General features: G+C 50.0%; 6 protein-coding genes across 6 annotated transcripts; 3 read left to right on the top strand and 3 right to left on the bottom strand.

Moving 5' to 3' along the window:
- Window positions 1-1,278: 1,278 nt before the first annotated feature.
- On the top strand, window positions 1,279-2,096 carry N7487_003864 (60S ribosomal protein uL16; the record flags this gene model as incomplete). The annotated part of the gene is made up of 3 exons (XM_056871611.1): window positions 1,279-1,323; window positions 1,388-1,563; window positions 1,643-2,096. The coding sequence occupies 3 exons, from the start codon at window positions 1,279-1,281 to the stop codon at window positions 2,094-2,096; spliced, it is 675 nt and encodes a 224-aa protein (XP_056729331.1).
- A 514-nt stretch (window positions 2,097-2,610) lies between these two features.
- N7487_003863 (glycoside hydrolase family 55 protein) lies at window positions 2,611-5,569 on the bottom strand (the record flags this gene model as incomplete). The annotated part of the gene is given in 5 exon segments (XM_056871610.1): window positions 2,611-3,414; window positions 3,476-3,883; window positions 3,903-4,561; window positions 4,632-5,258; window positions 5,314-5,569. 5 exon segments carry the CDS (start codon window positions 5,567-5,569, stop codon window positions 2,611-2,613), a joined length of 2,754 nt encoding a protein of 917 aa, XP_056729330.1.
- Window positions 5,570-7,226: 1,657 nt separating this feature from the next.
- Window positions 7,227-8,744, bottom strand: N7487_003862 (aminotransferase-like domain-containing protein; the record flags this gene model as incomplete). The annotated part of the gene is made up of 3 exons (XM_056871609.1): window positions 7,227-7,671; window positions 7,756-8,141; window positions 8,256-8,744. The coding sequence occupies 3 exons, from the start codon at window positions 8,742-8,744 to the stop codon at window positions 7,227-7,229; spliced, it is 1,320 nt and encodes a 439-aa protein (XP_056729329.1).
- A 1,250-nt stretch (window positions 8,745-9,994) lies between these two features.
- N7487_003861 (uncharacterized protein) lies at window positions 9,995-12,718 on the top strand (the record flags this gene model as incomplete). Its single annotated transcript, XM_056871608.1, has 2 exons — window positions 9,995-10,540; window positions 10,610-12,718. The coding sequence occupies 2 exons, from the start codon at window positions 9,995-9,997 to the stop codon at window positions 12,716-12,718; spliced, it is 2,655 nt and encodes an 884-aa protein (XP_056729328.1).
- Window positions 12,719-13,806: 1,088 nt separating this feature from the next.
- N7487_003860 (ankyrin repeat protein) lies at window positions 13,807-17,167 on the top strand (the record flags this gene model as incomplete). The annotated part of the gene is made up of 2 exons (XM_056871607.1): window positions 13,807-14,701; window positions 14,745-17,167. 2 exons carry the CDS (start codon window positions 13,807-13,809, stop codon window positions 17,165-17,167), a joined length of 3,318 nt encoding a protein of 1,105 aa, XP_056729327.1.
- Window positions 17,168-17,396: 229 nt separating this feature from the next.
- Window positions 17,397-18,391, bottom strand: N7487_003859 (RTA1 domain-containing protein; the record flags this gene model as incomplete). Its single annotated transcript, XM_056871606.1, has 3 exons — window positions 17,397-17,848; window positions 17,933-18,175; window positions 18,238-18,391. 3 exons carry the CDS (start codon window positions 18,389-18,391, stop codon window positions 17,397-17,399), a joined length of 849 nt encoding a protein of 282 aa, XP_056729326.1.
- Between the last annotated feature and the right edge of the window lie 321 nt (window positions 18,392-18,712).

Genomic DNA, 18,712 nt, shown 5'->3' with positions numbered 1-18,712 from the left:
AATTCTGGCGTTGACAAGTGCGAAATTCCTGCATCTGGAGTTAAGCTAGGCGTCAAGCTTGGAGGCAAGGTATTTCGCCTTCTTTCCCATTCTGTAGGGTTTGAAGCGCGGTACCAACTACAACTGTGATTATAGTTTGGTTGATGGTGATTCGGACTGGGGGTCCAGGATGGTTGCGCGGGAGCTGGAGGAGCTGGAGGAGCCTGAGGATAAACAGATGCATGGATGGAAGCAGTCTTGTTGGAAGGTGGTTTACCCTTCCGTCGCGATCGTCCATACACGCATTTGAGACCGTTTTGGACACATCGGGAACAGCTGTGCGGTTCCTTTGTGCATCGTACTTTTGATGCTGCGCAGGCGTCGCATGAACTTCGAAATGGAAGGCGCTGAGGTTTGCTGGGTTTGTTCTGATTTTGGTGGTGTGTATGCATCTGCGTCTCTTGGGAGGTAGTGAACATTATCAGGGTGGAGATCGCAGAATGCGATCTCTCCTGGCCTTTTTTTTTTTTTTTTTTTTTTGGGGACCTTTCAAAAAGTTGCAGACCTCGGGAGTCACCCTTATCATGAATTAGCCACAACTCACGTTGATTAGATTCATTGAAGTCTAGGCGATACAAAGGTGCCCAGGTGGCGAATAATATACAAGTATATTAATTACCAATCAACAAGGATGTTAGTGCTTATTAGTTGAGTCACAGTGTTTTTTGGCCCCATTTCCTTTCTCATATTTGATCTTAATCATTAATCTCTATGTTGTAGGTACTTGTTGCTTAACTTTTAAGAGTATACGCGGAAAGAGGTTATAGTACATCGGACCCGTGAATGAAGGAATTAGATATAAAGAACACATTCTTAAGGGCCTTTGAACCTCATAGGATGAACATAACTAAAGTTGAACAACTTTTATATTTCAGCATCTTCGGGGCCTTGAACTCTGTCTTCGAGATAACCCCGATAGATGGAAATGAGTCAGAACATGTTAAGATTCTGGAAACATGGCGTATGAACTATCCGAGCCAGTGACATATTACCAATCCTCCTACTATGTAAACCTATACCATATGATAATAATATAGTGGGTACGGAGTAGATTGGTGAAAATCCCCCCGTCTTCGGAACCCGAAGCCATGTGGGTCTGATATCAATGTATTTTGTAGGTAAATCCCCGAATCTCAAATTCCCTATATAAAAGACTTGCAATAGACTCCTATTCTCAGCATATCAGTTACAGTTTCTCTTATTCTCTCAGTCACTAAGCAAAGACAAAAAGATTCAAAAATGGCACGAAGACCAGCCCGCTGTTACCGTTACTGCAAGAACAAGGTAAGTATATTTATACTTCCTCACCTTCACACAAATACAAATATAAAACTAACAATACCCCAAGCCGTATCCCAAATCCCGCTTCAACCGCGGCGTCCCAGACGCCAAGATCCGCATATTCGACCTGGGCCGAAAAAAGGCCTCAGTGGACGATTTCCCCTGCACCGTCCACCTAGTCTCCAACGAATATGAACAACTGAGTTCCGAAGCACTGGAAGCCGCACGTATCTGTGCCAACAAGTACATCTATTCCCCCTCCCTTGTCCCTATTCTTATTCCAGATCATAGTATAAGCTGACGCTAATCTTCTTCCAAAAAGACACCTCGTGAAAACCGCTGGCAAAGAATCCTTCCACATGCGCATCAGAGTTCATCCCTACCATGTAATCCGAATCAACAAGATGCTCAGCGTGGCCGGCGCAGATCGACTGCAAACCGGCATGCGCGGGGCATTCGGGAAACCCGCTGGGAAAGTTGCTCGAGTGAATGTTGGACAGATTTTGATTTCTGTACGGACTGTTGATCGGCATCGCGGGACGGCTATTGAGGCGTTGAGGAGATCTATGTATAAGTTTCCTGGGAGGCAGAAGGTTGTTGTGAGTAAGATGTGGGGATTTACACATTTGTTGCGGGAGGAGTATTTGAGGTTGAAGGAGAATGGGCTGGTCAGGAGTGATGGGGCTTATGTGCAGTTTTGTCGGAGGAAGGGGGAGGTTGGGGCGAATATGAGGGACTTTCCTGGGGCTTATAGTCAGGTTGGGATTGAGGCTTAGCTTTATTCATGTTATGAGTAATGCTACTCCTAATTCGATCTTAGGTTGATTTTTAGGTTACTGTATTCTTGTTTGCATTGCACCTAAATATGCTTTCTAATGGGGACCAGAGGACCGTTCTGCCTCCTTATCCTTGCGATATGAGCAGCGACGTTCCCAAAGTCGCGATTTTCTCTTTCACGAGGGCCATAACAGAAAGCTACGAGGGCAATGGTCGTAAACTAATTGCCATGGCATTATATATCATCGCATCGATCACAGAAAGGAAAAAAGTCTATTGAAGATCTCAAGCATAAAAGGAACGGAGTCCTGTGGTATCGAGCAAAAGACCACCCAAAATGGAACCATCTAAGAAAACGAACTGTCCAGAGCGAACCAGAAAATAGAAAATGGAGATTGAATCCCATACAATGGTTGGGGAATACAAAGGATAAAAGATGATATTGTTTACAACAAAAGAACCCTCAAAAATAAAAATAATCATAAAAATGATTTAGGAGAAAAGAATAATAATCTAAGCAGACTGTTCGAAGAGCGCGATGGTAGAGCAGAAGTTACTCTTGTTCGGCTTCTGGGGGACCAGAGACTTGCCACTGGATGAGGTAACCATGTTGACAGAAGCCTTGGTGCTAAGACCATACAGCTTGACATCCGAACAGTCAACCTCGACCATGTTCTCCTGACAGTCCTCAGAGTTGAGACAGGACTGGGCGTAGTTCTCGAAGAAGCTGTAGAGACCGGCGCCGTAGACGAAGACGTCCGAGGAGCCGAGGACACGCAGACCCCAGGCCTTGCGGCAGGAGTTTGTCGTGCAGTTCGAGAAGTCGGGGTCATTCCAAGAGTTTTGCGGGGTGTAAGGGGTCAACGAGGTCGGGTTGGATTGGTAGTATGGAGTCTCAGATTGGATGAGGCCCATGAAGACGTTCTTAGCGCTTGAGACTTGGTAGTTGTACAGCTGGTGGTGCTCCGAGGAGGTACCCCACAGCCAGACGGGGTTCTGCGACTCGATAAGCACACCACGGCCGGTGTAGACGTTGATCTGGTTGTGATCCTTGAGGTCGAGCTCGTGATCGGCGGTCCAGAACCAGGTGTTCTCGAGGTAGGCGCTACCCTTCTGGGTGATGTGCAGAAGCATAAAGGCGGCCATGCACTCCTTCTTGGGGGTGGTCTTCTCCTTGGGGGTCTTGGGGCAGGTGTCGCTCTGCAGCTCGGTGCCAGCGGCACCACCGATGCGGAAGTGAACATCCCACATACCGGCGGAACCTTGAGAAGAGCCAGCAACGTTCCACTCCATGAGGATGGCACCAGGGGCGGCACCCTTGGTGGTGATGATGAGGTCACTCATCTCGACAGAGCCAGTGTCACCCTTTTGGGCCGACCTGGAAGACAGGAACGGGGTTCTCTTGGTCGGCGAACTTCTTGCCGTGTGCCATAAGCATAGGCCAGATCTCACCAGTGATCTTGATATCCTTAGGAACCTTGATGGTGGAGGTGATGACATAGGCACCGTGATCAAAGTAGATGACCTGACCATCCTTGTAGCTGTCAAAGATCTTCTGGATAGCCTCAGTATCGTCAGTGGTTCCGTCACCCTTGGCACCAGCAGACTTGACGCTGACGAAAGAGGAGGCTGCGACATCCTCGTACAGAGGCTTGGACCTTTCAAAGATAGCACCGCCCTTGAGCAGGCTAGCGGGCTTAGAAGCAGTCTTCAAAGTGCTCTGGGTGCGGGCAGAGGAAACGGGAGCCGTGGCACCGCAAGTGGCGGTGCTGCTATCACTGCCAGACTGGGGGGGCCTGGCTCACTTGGGAGCCGCTGCTAGTGGTCTTAGCAGGCGCAGCAGGAGATGTGACAGGAACAGAGGGTTGTTTGGCAGAGGCGATGCTGGAAGGCGAAGAACCAACAGACACCGCGGAAGTGACAGGGGCCTCGGTGGAAGGAGCAGCTGCGGGAGTGGGCTCCGAGACTTGAGAAGCCTCAGAAGAGCCTCCGCCGAGAATAGAGAGAACACTGTTCAGCGCAGGAATTGAACCAGTGTTACCAGTGCGGTCAGTATCGCCGCTGCTACTAGCAACCGGGGCAGGCGAAGGAGCGGGGGCGGATCCAATGGACGCAGTCTTCGCGGGGGCAGGAACGTCGCTTCCCACATGGCTAGCGCTGGGAAGGCCGTAGGAAGCGGGACAGGCAAGGATAGTCTCCGTAACAGTCTCGACAACGGTGACCAGCTCAGGCTCAGCCTCGGTGGCGCGCTTGTTGATGGTCTTAGACGGGGTGTAGGTATTACCCTGGACCCAGGTGTCAACAACAGAGCCACCTGCCAGGATGGTGTTGCCATCAACGCCAGCGACAGCAACCTTGGAGCCAGAGAAGTCCACATTATCCAAAATGAGGTCACCACCGCCAACGGGGATACTCTTTTGGGTCCAAGCAGTGACGATACCAGTGGGGGTTGTTGGTGAGCTTGCTGTCCAGCATCAAGACCGACCCAACAGTCTGGTTGGAAGGCGAGGTAGACATGTTCAAACCAACCTCACAGTTGTTGATCTTGACGGACTTGAAAGTCCAGGCCCAGTTCCAGTTCATGAAGATGGCAGTCTGGCAGTCGTTGAATACCAAGTTACGGGTAGTGAACTGTTGGTTACCAAGGAACATGCCGTAGTTACCGCCGTTGAAAGTCAAGTCGGACATGAAACCACCAGATCCGTTATCCATGAAAATACCCTGCTGCTTGTTGGCGTCACCACCACCCTTGACCATCTCGAAGCGAATGTTCTGCAAGCTGGTAGCCTGGCCGACCTGCCAGTGGATACCGGCACCAGAGCTAGCGGGAACGCTGGTCAGATCAATGACCAAGTTGCGAATGGCGCGGAAGAAGTTGTTCTGGTTGGTGAACCAATTGTCACCGTTGTCCTCATAGGGATCGGAGTCAATCACAGCCATACCCGCGAACTTGGCGGAGGCCTTGATGATGGGCAGTTCGACAGCATCACCGACGATCTGGGTGTAGTAGTACTGGACGATGGGCTTCGAGACAACATAGGTACCAGGTGGGAAGTAGACGATAGCAGGTGTGGTAGTAGAGGAATCACAGCCCTTGCCACATCGACCTCCAGAAGAAATAGCCTTGTTGATAGCGACAGTGTCGTCAGTGGAGCCATCACCTATGATATAGTTAGCATGTTGTCCGAGGGTACAGAGCTTCGATCAATGACTGACCCTTAGCACCGTAGTCCTTCACATTTCGGAAGATCTTGTAGTCGGTGCTCTTTGCGAAGGGGACGACACCCTGGCGCTCAATATCGGCGACCCAATAGCTTGAGGCGGCGGTTGTCTTTTGAGTAGTCGCCAACACGTTGGGAACAGGGGAGACCGGAACTGCGACAGGCACAGCTGCGACCAAAGAGGCTGGTAAACCGAGCAATAGGAAGATATGGGCGATAAAGATCGCGATGGATGTTTGTAAAACAGCCATATTGGAAATGGATAACGCTGAACCAGCAGCGAAGTAGATAAAAAAAAGGATGTCTAGGGAATGAGGATAGTTCAGCAACCAGCACTGCAGCAGTCAAAATAAGAATCGAGTCCAACGCTTGACCAGCAGCGATATGCAGGAAGAAAGAGAAGATTTAAAGAGTCAATCTCCAGCACAGTTCCTTCCCAAAAGAGATGAGAACAATGAAATGTTCCAAGAAATGAATGAATAGGATGAATCGAAGAGAATGAAGGGAATGAATAGAAAAGAAAGAGAAACAGAGACAAAATAGACACAATGATACGGGATGGTAATCATACCTATAAGAATAAACCGAAGCGTTTGCAAACTTCCCCTTTTAACCAATTACACGCTCCAGAGCCCTGAAGTCCACCACACCCCACCAATCACAATCCCCGACTTGACGACGGCGTTGGAAGCTTGAAACGTGATAGTCTGCAGTTGAAACAAAGATCGTGTTGCAGGGTGAATCGGCTAACTAGCGCCCGTAGGTGTTTCGAATGGCAATTTAAGGGTCGCCTTGAAAGGTACACTTTCCAATCTATTGGATCGGAAACCTACCTTCAAAATGAAATACACAGAAGGTAGAGAGTACTCAGGGTCTACGCGCTATATAACTAGATCCATAACTCAAACAGGGTCTGTCGGGTCATCCATTCCAGTCATTTGAGATGCAGGTTAATGCTCACAGGGGGACTAGGACGAGCATTGCAAGTTCTCGCGTATCACTTGGCCCTTGACCCGGGTGGACCCCCCTGTATAATATGCCGTATGGCAATAATACAATAGTGTCGATGATAGTCGATTCCCCAGGTATTGTTGTTGAAGAAGATCAAGGGCTAATTTTGTTTTTTTGTTTTTGTTTTTGGATTTGTTTTTTTCTCTTTTCGTTTGCTTCAAATTGCATATCTGTGTCTACTACCGTGTCTGTGTAATGTACACATGTAACACAAGCCATACTCGACGCCTCGAGTGAAATGGCGGATATCCCCCCGCGTGTTGTCAGGGGGCGTTCCCAGTTATGGATGAACATTCCGGGGCGCTGTTTGAAGGATTCCTGATGACGGAGAACAAAAAAAAAGCAAAGGCACAACATGACCAGGCCACGACATCTGGAATTCCTTAAGGTCAACTTAAGGGTTTGACTTTTGTGATTGTAAAGGTGAGAGGGGGGCGAAAGGTGTTAAGGCCAAGCTTTACTCCCCCCCCCCCCCCTCCCCGAACCAGGATCCCGACCCGCTCGGGATTGCCTTGCCCTTTTGATTTAAAGTGTCTCGTTATATTTACCCCCCTGTTTCTGGCAGAATTGACATCTCCGAAGATTTTGGCGGTGTCAGCCTTTGACTAATCATTCCAAAAATAGGTAACCACCAGCCTTGGAGGGCTTGGACCCGGGAGACTAATATTTGCATAGTGCAATGCCCAATGCAGAGCCTCATGTACAATATATACTAGAACCCAACTCGAAAGACTTGTATGAGCTGGCAAGGCTACGTTGTAAATTATCTACATAGTTAAGAAATTTATCCGCCACGCGTCCTAGTGGACACGGTACGGACCGTGCTTTGGACCAGCTGGCGTGGCTCTGAAGTGGCGTGGATACAAGTCCAACGCCACTATACCTAAACCCCGGTACCTAGGTAGTCATACGCTTGAGAACACGCGCTAGCCTACGCACCCCCTCGGTCAAATGTCGTGGTTCTTCCCACGCAAAGCAGAGACGCAGATGATCCGCAAACCCCTCATCAATCACCTGGTCTCCGGGGATCTGGAACACATGACCAGGAGATACACGCAATTTTTCTTCGCTCTGCGCTAGTTCGACTACATCCGCGGCGACCAACGGCGCGGGTAGACCAATCCACATAAAGTAGCCTCCGGCTACGGCGGCCGGTGGTGGGATTGTAACGCCCAATGGCACAAGATGCTCCTGGATTGCTGATAACAAGGTGTGGTAGCGCTCGGCGTATTTCGGTTGAAGGACGTCGCGGATGTGGTTCTGTATGATGTCTGTGGGGAACATCTGGTCAATGATAGCGGCGCATAGGTGGGAGGGAGCGCCGCCCGATCGGGAAGAGCCTCTGCAAGCGATATCGGGTCAGTTTGCGAATCCAAATCCGAGAGAAAGGGTGGTCAGTCAAGTATTCCCAAGCGGTGCCCCGTACGTTTGTGATAATCCATAGGCAACTTTTTCCGACGCTTCGGCCCAACCGGTGCGGGCCCCGGGCCCGATCAACTTGCTGAAACTGCCGTTGCTTAGTGCGTGTCCCCATTCATCCTGTGGCCCACCGTCCAAGTAACGGTCCACGTCGATAATGCGCGGAACAAACGCGCGGTTACCAAGATTCTCCTCTACCCCCGGCTTGGCTGACCACAGAAGGAAATCGTACACATCATCCGTAACGATCAGCGCATCGTATTGACGGGCAAGACGAACGAGCGCCTCGCGTCTACGCAACGACATAATCTTCCCTGATGGGTTCGCGAAAGTTGGCACGGCGTAGATAACATGCTTGTAGATTTTGCGCCAGGGCCTGGGCGGTTTCAGTTTCTGTAGGGAAAGAGGGGCAGGGTCAGTCCGGGACTCAATAAACGATGGGACAGTGGCATGGCACGGTGACAACGATCATGTCAACTATCACTCATGGGCCCAGGTTTGTCCTACCGGCTCAGTATTCCCATCGCGAAGGGCAACCTCTTCCGCAGCCCGTAAACCGCTCTCTAGCACGGCTATGTCGACCCCCTCGTCATCTTCGGGGACCCCACGTAAGCGCCCAGCGAAGCCGGCGTCCTCCATCATGCGCGCGGCCAAGAAATACGTCGGTGCGACCATCCATACATTCCGCGTGTAAACCGGGTCTGTGAAGGTTTGCAATACACATGCTAGGTTCTGGCTGGCCCCGCCGGTGATGCAGATGCGCTGCAATGAGACGGGCTCGCGCGGCTGATAAAAATCACTCAGCCATGCGGCTATGTGTGCGCGAAGCGGCTCGTATCCTTCATCGGGGCCGTAGAGGAGGGCTGGGTTTGCGATCGAGCGATTGGATAGTACGGTCGTGGCGGAGTGGCTGAGGATGGAGGCGGGGAGGAGCGCGGGGTTGGGCCAGCCGGTTAGGAGGTCGATGGGCTGATCGGGGGAGACGGTGAGTGTCATGATAGGATAAGTAATCCGATGTAGATCGTGAATATCATATGTATGCTTATGTATAGGTTAAAATGAATAATTGAATGCTTTGGGTAAGCGCTTGGGCTTCCGCGGTTAAGGATGTGGCGAGGTGGGCACTGATGCATCCGAGATCGGGAATTGAACGGTTCTAGGGGGTTTAAACAGGTACAGGAATACCAGAATTGGCTGAGCTGGTTTATATTGTGAGATTCATATATATAGATATTGAAATTTGGTCCAAGTAAATTTAAATACATTTATCTCAATTTTACTTGCACAAAGTACCTTGGTGTCATTTTGAAAGAAAAGAGAGAGAGATTATATATAGAGAGAGAGAGTACGGAGTATCTAGGCACTAGGCACGTCATAAACAGGTGCCTTGGCAATACCGGGCTAGTATGAACTTGTATACCCCAATTTGGACACCAGTTGGTAGGATACGTCGGATCGCAGCGGCGTGATCGTGTTTTATATATGGGCTTTTATTGGGTGATGCTAGGTATGTTGGAGTAAGGTATGTTAGTACTGCTAAGGTTCATTTTAATGGTTTAATGTGTCAACATATACCTTGGGATGTAACATTAAACAATTACGAATATATATATATATATATATATATATATTCTTCCACTTTTCCTCACACTATACAAAGGAATTGTTAATATGATTGCCTACTCCGTATATTGATATACTATATCTCTCTCCTGTATTTAATTGGGGTCCACATCCAAGACATGCACAGCCAGGGAACCACTCATCTCATAGTTCTATTATTGGCAATAAACCGGGTCGAATGTGCTCCGTCTTTTTTTCCCCCTCTGTATTAAATGAATATTGCATGTATTCTATTGTAAACTATTATTAAAGAGTAAAGTAATATAAAATATTCCAAGTAAAATATAAAAATAAGGCTCCGATATTAACCTTTTTTTTAATTATTTTATTTATCAAATTATTTCTCCTGACCTTTTTCCCCTTGTATTTCTCTTTCCCTTTTTTTTTTGTTTGGATCTCAGCTCAGCCTCATCCATTCTCTGTGGAAGTTGAAAAGGGTATCAGGTTTCCTGTCATTCTTTCAATCCCTCCTGCCGATCCATTCCATAACCCCCTAAACCTCCGCCTCCTCCGATCAGCTGCCAAGTACACACTTCATTCCTCTAGGGCTCCCATGCGGGCTTAACCTTCTCTACAGGTCGCTTTCCTCCAACTTATCCTCCCAACATCACTATCACATCAAGATGTTGTCGGCTCCCGTTAAGTCGGCGAAGCGGATCTCGTCTCTGTTCTCGCTGGGATCCAAAGATCGGGACTCCCACTCGTCCACGTCTTCGCCAGTGTTGAATTCCCCAGAAAACCCCATCGACAAACAACGCCAAAGCAGTTCAAAGCCCACTCGCCATGTCTCGACCCCCAATGCCGTCTTCTCTTCCGAGCCTAGAACAATCCCCGATAACCTCGACATGGAGAGCCTACCCCCGCCACCTTCACTGCTGGCTGTGAACCAAGATCTGGCCAACAGCGCCCCGAGTTCGCCTGTTGGCCGCCCGCAGAGCAGGGGTCGCGACATGAGCAGGCCATCCAGCTCCGCCGGGTTGGCTATCCCTGGATCGACCCCGGATTCCCGCCCTAGCACGCCGTCATCGAAGCGTAGAAGTTGGATGCCCGGTCGTTCGCGCGCTAGCTCAATCGATAAGCGACAAACTCCCATGCTTCCGGCTGCTTGGATCGCAGGACTGGACCAGAAGGTTGTTTATGATCTGGGTTCACTATCCAGAGGAGAACAGGTATGCATACACCAACACGGTCCGTCTTGAGGTGTTCGAAGCTAATCTTTTTTTTTTGTTACTTCCCAGATCCAGGAACTATGGAACGAGCAAGGTGATACTTATGTCTATATGTTCCCCCAGAATGCCGGCCGCGCCCCATCTTTCAAGGTCGATTCCACCATATTTGCCGAATCCCCCTCTCTTACCTACCTAGCCCGCGGCAACGATGGCAAGACTGGCCTCGAGCAGGCAACCCGCACATTATCACTGAACCCCGTCTCTCCGCCCATGTCACCAGTGGACGGCCAGCTCGAAAATGAGAACGATGACGACAGTGCAGGAAGCCAAAGAATGGCATTCGAAGACACACCCGAGGAAGCGCCGGAACTCCATCTTTATCTCCCCATTCCGCTGAACTGCGATGTGTCCAACCCGCAAGCCAGGCTCTCTCCAGAGGACACAGAGACTCTTCTTTTGTTCCGCAACCTTTTCGCATTCCTGCTCGGCCAGTCTTTGATTGCTTCACCCAAGTCATCCACGCTTTTCTCTATTTTCATGGACGTGGCGGTCCTTTTAGCCCGGTTTGAGTTCTCCAACCTGGATGCGTCCAACTTCGGTGAGACCGCCACTTCCAGTTTCAGCAACTACTGTGAAGAATTGCGCCTTGCAGATGTCCGTCGAAGCAGAGAGAAGACAATCGAGGCCATCGTCTTGGGTGAGCGCCTGCGCTACTATCCGCTTTATGTCGAGGGCTTTGTCCATGGCGTTGGAAAGCTGGATGAGCTCAAGCAACTGCGGAGTCCTAAATATACCTTTATCCACCCTATTACGCAGAAACGCATGGAGCGCGCGTTCATTGATCTCGACACCCGTATTCGCGGTCTCTATGGCAAACTCGAGGATTTCGACTTCCCTTCTGTTTTCTCGGGCGTCGCCAACTCGACTACCTCGGAGGAAAGTAAGGTGGTGCGCTTCAAGAACTGGAAGACCGGATTCCACGAATTCCGCCGCTTTACGATCCAGTACTACCGGCAGAAGTACGGCTCGTGGCCGCCTAAGGCTCGATCGAAGAAGAACGAGTTCGAGGAGAACGGCCTTAACCGTCTTCTCCTTTTGGATTTGTACCACGATTTCACCGATCTCTACGATTTGATGGTTGACCGCACGTCCCTGACGACGCGCACAATTGATATTTCGGGCGCGGGCAGTGACCCAGTAGACTCCACTGATCCAAAGCAAATGACCGTTCGCGCCTTACGACAGGTTCTCTCCGAGTATGACCGCAGCACACCGCCGGTGCTTCCCCCCATTCCATTTGACATTCCACAGCTGCCTTCGCTGCAGCCCTTGCATCGGAAACCGCTCGACGCCAAGAAGGAGGCCAAGCAGAGCACGAAGAAGCTGAAGAACTCTGATATTAATGCTGTCCTGATGGGATCTTATACCCGGGAAGCCATGCGACCCACTCCTTTCATTGAGAGCTTTATGCAATTCGAGCGTCGCTCCGCGCACGGCAAGAATGTTAATGACATTACCGATCTTCGCTGTGGCCAGTGGATCTTCCTATATGCTGTCATTCAAGCCCTCCCCATGCTGGTAGTTGATGTCCCTGATGTCCACTTCAATGAGGGCGTGGAGTATTTCCTCTGCATTGCCCCACGCGGCGGTGCTCCCTGGATTCATAACGACACTAAGACTGCTCGCAGCTGGTTCGGAGTTGCGGGTGGTGCTGGTGTGGTTAGCCTGCCATCCGATGTAGTCATTAATGGAGTGGAAGGTGTATACCGCCGCAGTCATTGCTGGCAAGTGGCCGAGCAGTGGGCCGAGGCGGGCGCTCTTCTCGATCCACCGATGGTGGAAGACGCCACCTACGATGATGAAGAGTCTTCTATATCATCACCTTACCAGGGCCAGCAATCGTCGGCTGGATCTTCTTCGGAACCTTACCCGAACTCGATGATGGTCCCCGGTGGGCTCACCCCGCCCCCTCCAGCCATTCCACGAACCCGGTCGCCTGCCGCTGCTCAGCGATCTGAGCATCGCCACTCATTCTACCCTGGATTGGAAGCCTTGCCTCTTCCCGCTGGCATTGCTCCCATCGAGCCTCCCACACGTCCGATCAGTCGATTCAACCCGAACATGAGCTTCGACGATATCCTCAAGGAAGTCCCGAAGAAGGACAAAAAGAAGCACTAAATCCTATTGTCTTGTGTCTTTTCTCTATGATTAGATTCTATGACGCTATGATAAGGCCTGCACATTCACAATACGAACTTGTTTTGTGACTCTGGTTTCCATACTCATTGACTGTTTCATTTTTTTTTCTTTTGATAGGCGCATTTTGTGACCCGAACTACTGGGCTGGATCGGCGTGATGCACAGGGAGGCGAAAGCAAAAAGCGACAACTTTTTAATTCATCGGGGGCAGCATGCATGGAGAACCACATCATAATTATCGGCATATGGGCATCAGCATCTCCGGAGGAGGGGCTTTTTCTTTTTCTATTCACCTTGTCATTTTAATTTTTCTTTCTGCTTTCTTCTCTCTTCGCCTCGGATTCCCCCTGTTTCTTGTAGCTTGCGACGCTGGAAGCTGCCAATAGAAATATAGATTCTAATGTCTACAATTCTGTGCATGAGGGTTTATCTACTGATTATTTTGTATTTGTAGTTCCTGTACCTACCTAGGTAAGCTCCTGTGCCATTGAGTTGTTCCGGATCCATGGTTCCGGCTTGAGTTACCGGGTTCTTAGTTTCTTTGTTTACACCAACTACATACAATATAGTATGGGTATTGGACTATCCATATCCTGCCCAGGTGAATTTACCTGTGCTTTATTTGCATAAAAGTTCTTCGTTTCTCCTAACCAAATGATGCAATCCGTCAAATGGTGAAACCATGCATATGCCGAGGCCAAACCCACTAAAGCAGGCAATACGAGGCTCAGCCACACAGCCTATTTCCCTTTGAACATCGTCGGTTACAGAATACCCACAGGATTGGGGGCTAAGGAAAGAAAGGACCTTCACGCCCGCAGATCTCTTCCAGACTGGGGAAAGGGCCAATTGCTGTCGTTTAAGCTTGATTATTCAAGTCTAGCTTTGTCCAATTCCTCCTAACCCCATCCCAAAGTACTTCACCTTATCGGGAAGGAAAAAAAAACACACCCAAAGAGCCTCAATAACTCAACGAAAACACCGACAATGAATTAACGACATCCTATACACAACAATATTACAATATATATACCCTAATAATTGCAACTCCCCTCACTCTACTCACCATGCCACCCTCCCGCTCTAGCATAACGAGCGATAGCCACGAGCGCCTGGAGCCTCGACTCCTCCGCGCCGCAGAATCAAACGACATCGACTCCCTCAAAAAGACAATAGCCCTCGCCAGCGAGTACAACCAATTAACCGACAACTTCCTCCGCATCGGGTTAATGCGCAGCGCCGAACGAGCCTGCGTCGCAGCAACAGAATACCTCCTCACCCTCGGCGCAAAAACAGACGTCCCCTCAAACCGCGCCTCACCACTCCTCCGCGCCGTCGAGCGTGACCACTACGAAATCGTCCGTCTCCTCCTCGACCATGGCGCAAGTCCAGACTCCGCAGACAAAGAAGGTCGAACGGCGCTCATGACTGCTGCATGGAAGAACCACGCTGATATCCTGCACTTGCTCATTATGCGCGGTGCGGATGTGAATAAGCGCGACCTGCGCCGCAGGAATGCGTTGCATAACCTTGCCGCTGATAAGGCTTGTCGGTGGGGGTGGGGGGATGAGGTTGTGAGGTTGTTGTTGAGGACGGAGTGTCTTGTTGATGGTATTGAGGGGCAAGATGAGCTTGGACGGACGCCGTTGCATTGGGCTTGTGCGTCTGGGAATTGGAGGTTGGCGGAGATGTTGTTGACGAGGAATGTTGGTGAGGGGGAGGTGGCGCGGATGCCGGCGGAGATCGATGCTGTTGAACTGCGTGGGAAGACCGCGTTGCATATTGCTACTGCCCATGACCGGGCGGATATTGTGCAGTTGTTGCTTGCGCACAAGGCGGCTGTTAATGCTGCGAGTGATGGTGGCTGGACGCCGCTTCATAATGCTTGTGATAAGGGGTGTGAGGAGATTGTGCGGATTTTGGTCAGTGAAGGTGCGCATATCAATGCTCAGCTTTTGAATGGTATTACGCCACTGCATCTTGCTGCGCAGGGGGGGTCATAAAGAGGTTGTGGAGTGTCTTCTTGAGAGGCCGGAGCTGAAGAGGAGGGTTAGGGATAATTTTGGAAGCACGCCGTTTTTGCGCGCGGCACAGTTCAAGAGGAAGGATATTGTGCTTCTGCTTGCGCCGTTTAACAATGTTGAGAGTCTTTCTGATGATGTTAAGGATGCTTGTGCGGCGTTTGATGCTACTGTTGTTGATTTTGGAAACTTTCATAATGAGAATCGGGTTAAGCGCATGTCAGTGTTCAATCTGCTTTATGGGAGGGACCGGGAGAATCCCAGGAAACAGGCTGTTACCACTATGCCGGCTGATAGCCGTGGGGCTGATTTCCGGTGGATTCACTTGCCGGCGAATAACATGGCGTGGGTGGAAGCTCTACTCACCAAGTCTTTTATTGAGGAGGGCGCTCATGATGTTGATGGGTTCAAGGGGCTGGAGAAGTCTTTCAACTATCAGCATCGGGGTCAAAGGACACACTCGCATTTTATGCGACCGCTGTGTCAGAATACACCACGGACGCCGCTGCGGCGACATGAAGATGAGTCTTCGGAGGAGCCTGCGTCTGAAAATATGCAGGTGAAGGTCATGGATACCGCTGCCCGCAAGCCAAAAGGAACAGGCGGCAAGCTTGACAAGGTGGACTCTTACTTCCATGATGAAGGGCATGGAAAAAAGAGCAAAAATCATCCGAAGCGTGGCAAGTCAGGCAGCGCACCGGGGACCCCCAAGCAGGAGACAAAAGGGAAGTCACCTTGGGGGCAGAGCGAGAAACAGGCGAGGTCATCACCCCTGTCTTCGTCAACTCTTTGCAAAGATCCTCACCCTCTGGTTTCTGCGTGCAACGTCTGCGTGTTTATGCCGTATCTACACTTCGAGACCACGGAGCGAAGACAAAAGATGCAGGATGCAATCTCACGAGCGGAAACGCTGGATTTTGTACCCAATGGGATTAAAAGAATGCGGACAAGAGACGAAATGCTCATCGACGCACATCTATCATCCTCAACGACCTCTCTCCATATCCGCCGAACACTGGACCAGTTTTTTTACCCGAACATTGATACCAAGAGTCGTGATCAGGATCAGGTGGTGTATCGGTACCAAACAAAAAGCCCCGGAATGGAGGCAGACCCCAAGATATTCATGGTGGATCAACTGTGGATGTGGGTTCTGGGCACGAATCTGATTGTAACGGCCTTCCCGCAGAGATGGGACCAGCCCAAGAATGACCCGCTTAATGTGCTGGATGGGATTATTGAGGATATCAACTCCAAAACTCGAGACCCTGTCAAATCCGTCTATGATCTAGCCATGATAATCACCAATCGATGCTCCGGAGTCTTCGATCGACACCGCTTAGGCGACGAGGAATACCAGTTCCTCGATATGTTCGAGTCATCCATTGGTATAGCTACGGACAAAGAGACCGTGCTCTTTAACCAATTCAATCACGCCTCCGGACAGGCATCAGACTGGCTGAAAAGTCACCGAAAGCTGAACGGATCCTTCAGCTCTCCACCAAAATCCTGCGATGGGACAGACGAAAGCAGCAGCTACTGTGACGAGGACGGCCAGCCACTATTCGTCGACCGGCTCCTGGACATCGGACAGGAAACCAATCTTTTAGCCGAGACAAAGGACATCCGAGACGAGCTGAACATGATCCGGACGGTGCTGGAGCACCAAAATAACGTGTTGCTTGACTTCCAAGAAGTCGTCTGCGAGACGTACCAAGGCCAGCACCGGTCCCAATTTGAGGTCAAGAAACGGTTCAAAGACCAGCAGCGCATGATTGACATGCACCTCAAGGACATCGACCGAATGGATAAACAGGCCGAGCGTATCTACCACTCCATCACGGATCTGCTAGATCTCAAACAGAAACACGCCAATGCCTTCGAAGCCCGCTTTGCGCGTGATCAGGCTGCGGGTACAACCCGCCAGAGCAAGACAATTATGGTCTTCACTATTGTTACTATTGTCTTCTTGCCGTTGTCGTTCATCGCCTCTATCTTCACGATCAACCTGAAAGAATTCGAACACTTGAATCTCGGTTATGTGGCAAAGTATACCTTTGGTATTGGCTTTGCAATCTCCATCCCACTTGTCTGGGTCGCTCTCACTGTTGATGATATTGGTGGTTTCTTCCGTGTGGGTGGTCGGCGCTGGCTGTCTAATCGGGAGAAGGCGTCCGCGAAAAGTGAACGGGGCGAGGAAACGCTCCAGGCTTTGGAGATGGAGAAAATGATCAGTTTGTCGCGTATGCGGAGGAGTATTGATGTTGGATATGGTGGGAACCTGCTACCTGTTTCTACGCGTGGCACGGGGACGTCGAGGAGGCCCGATCTATACGTTGGTGGGTTGGGAAATGGCACTGTGCGAAAAAGTTACGATCTGCGGTCTAGTGTGGACTACAGATCATGATGATACGATTTATGGCATGTAATGATTGAATATTGTGTCTTATAGCTTGTCGTTTCTGTCTTGTTCATTTTTTTGTTTCGATCTTTGGGCAAAAGCTGGATATACCCGTCTTCTATATAGTACTCAAAGTAATTGAAGTTCTGGTGAGCATTGAAGAGGGTTTGACGATAATTAAAAAGGATTCTTAGTAGTCAACTGCATCAGCCCTGGAAGCTACAAAATTCGGTGTCTAGCTTAGCTGCACCACATCTGAATACTCTCGGCCTCCCTCTTTCCCATTCCCTATGACCTCAGCGGGGTGGCACACATTCATGACGACCATGGCGATGAGCATCAACAGTCCATCGAAGATGTACATGAACACCTCGTGAGTCATGGTGTATCCATCGTACCCCTCTTTGTATTCGACCAAGCGGAAAATAGACCGCACCAAAATCAGGAAGCTGGCGATGTACAATCCAACGAGGATTGTGAACCAATTGCGCTGTCTCCAGCCATCACTGCGGGTTTGCTCGCGATCTGAGTGTGATTTGGAAGTCGGTTGACGCGAGATGCGGAAGTGGAAAACCGTCGTGACGATCACGAAGAAGCCGAAGAAGAGGAGTTGGACGACTAGACCACCGATGGTTATGTTCGAACCTGTTTCACGCATGGAGCCTCCTGTAGACATGAGACCGCCACCTGAAATGAGAGGTATGGTTAGCTTTCATGTTCTCAGACCGTAGCTGGCCTGTTGTTTCATTTGATGACAAGTGATTTACTTACCAGCGCATTGCAAGAAGAACGAGAACACATCTCCTGTCACGAAGATCTTGGTCATCCACTTGATGGGCACCATGCTGAGGTGCTCCGCCTGAAGGTAGGTAACTGTGCGGCCGAGGATCATGTAGATAGATGCCGCGTATAGCGGCGGCGCCAGCAGGATAAACAGTGTCTGCATGGCGTACAGAGGGATTCCATAGAAGTTGTCATGCGACGCCGCTCGGCAGATGTACCCTATGATTTGGACTGTATGAGTTGAGAGAGAGTTAGTTGTGATCTGAAAGAGCCAAACAAGTAGCCTCACGTACAGATTCCGCCAATCACAAAGGGAATGAAGTACCAGCATTTTGACTTGGTAAGCTGATACACGTGGTGAGCGGTTGAAGCGCTGAAGAGAATGATAAAGATGATAGCGGCGGGAAGAGAGGGATTGTACCCATATATATTACGCTGGTCAGACATCTTGAGATGAGATGAGTTGAGCGTTTGAAGAAGTTGAGTTCATTTAAGGTAGTTGGGGTACACGTTTGGACTTTATATGAATCAGGGCAACAGCCATCGGCTGGGGCAACAACTATCGCTACTAGCTACCACCATAGCCTCAAATCAGAAACAAATTTCCTCCACGATCCACTATAAATTTAGCCGACCTTATAACTGAACGAATTGATTCGAGCGTTATTCTTATAATTTGGGGGGGATATCTTGGCTTTTACGCAGTTTGGATAGACTATGTGGGGGCATTGAAGAGGCTTGTCGGCGAATTCGTTTCCGTCTCCGTTT

This window comes from Penicillium crustosum (assembly GCF_028827405.1).
Source record: "Penicillium crustosum strain IBT 35664 chromosome Unknown utg000002l_segment0_segment0, whole genome shotgun sequence".
NCBI classification, from domain to species: Eukaryota; Fungi; Ascomycota; class Eurotiomycetes; order Eurotiales; family Aspergillaceae; genus Penicillium; species Penicillium crustosum.
This window is presented reverse-complemented; position numbering and strand designations above follow the sequence as displayed.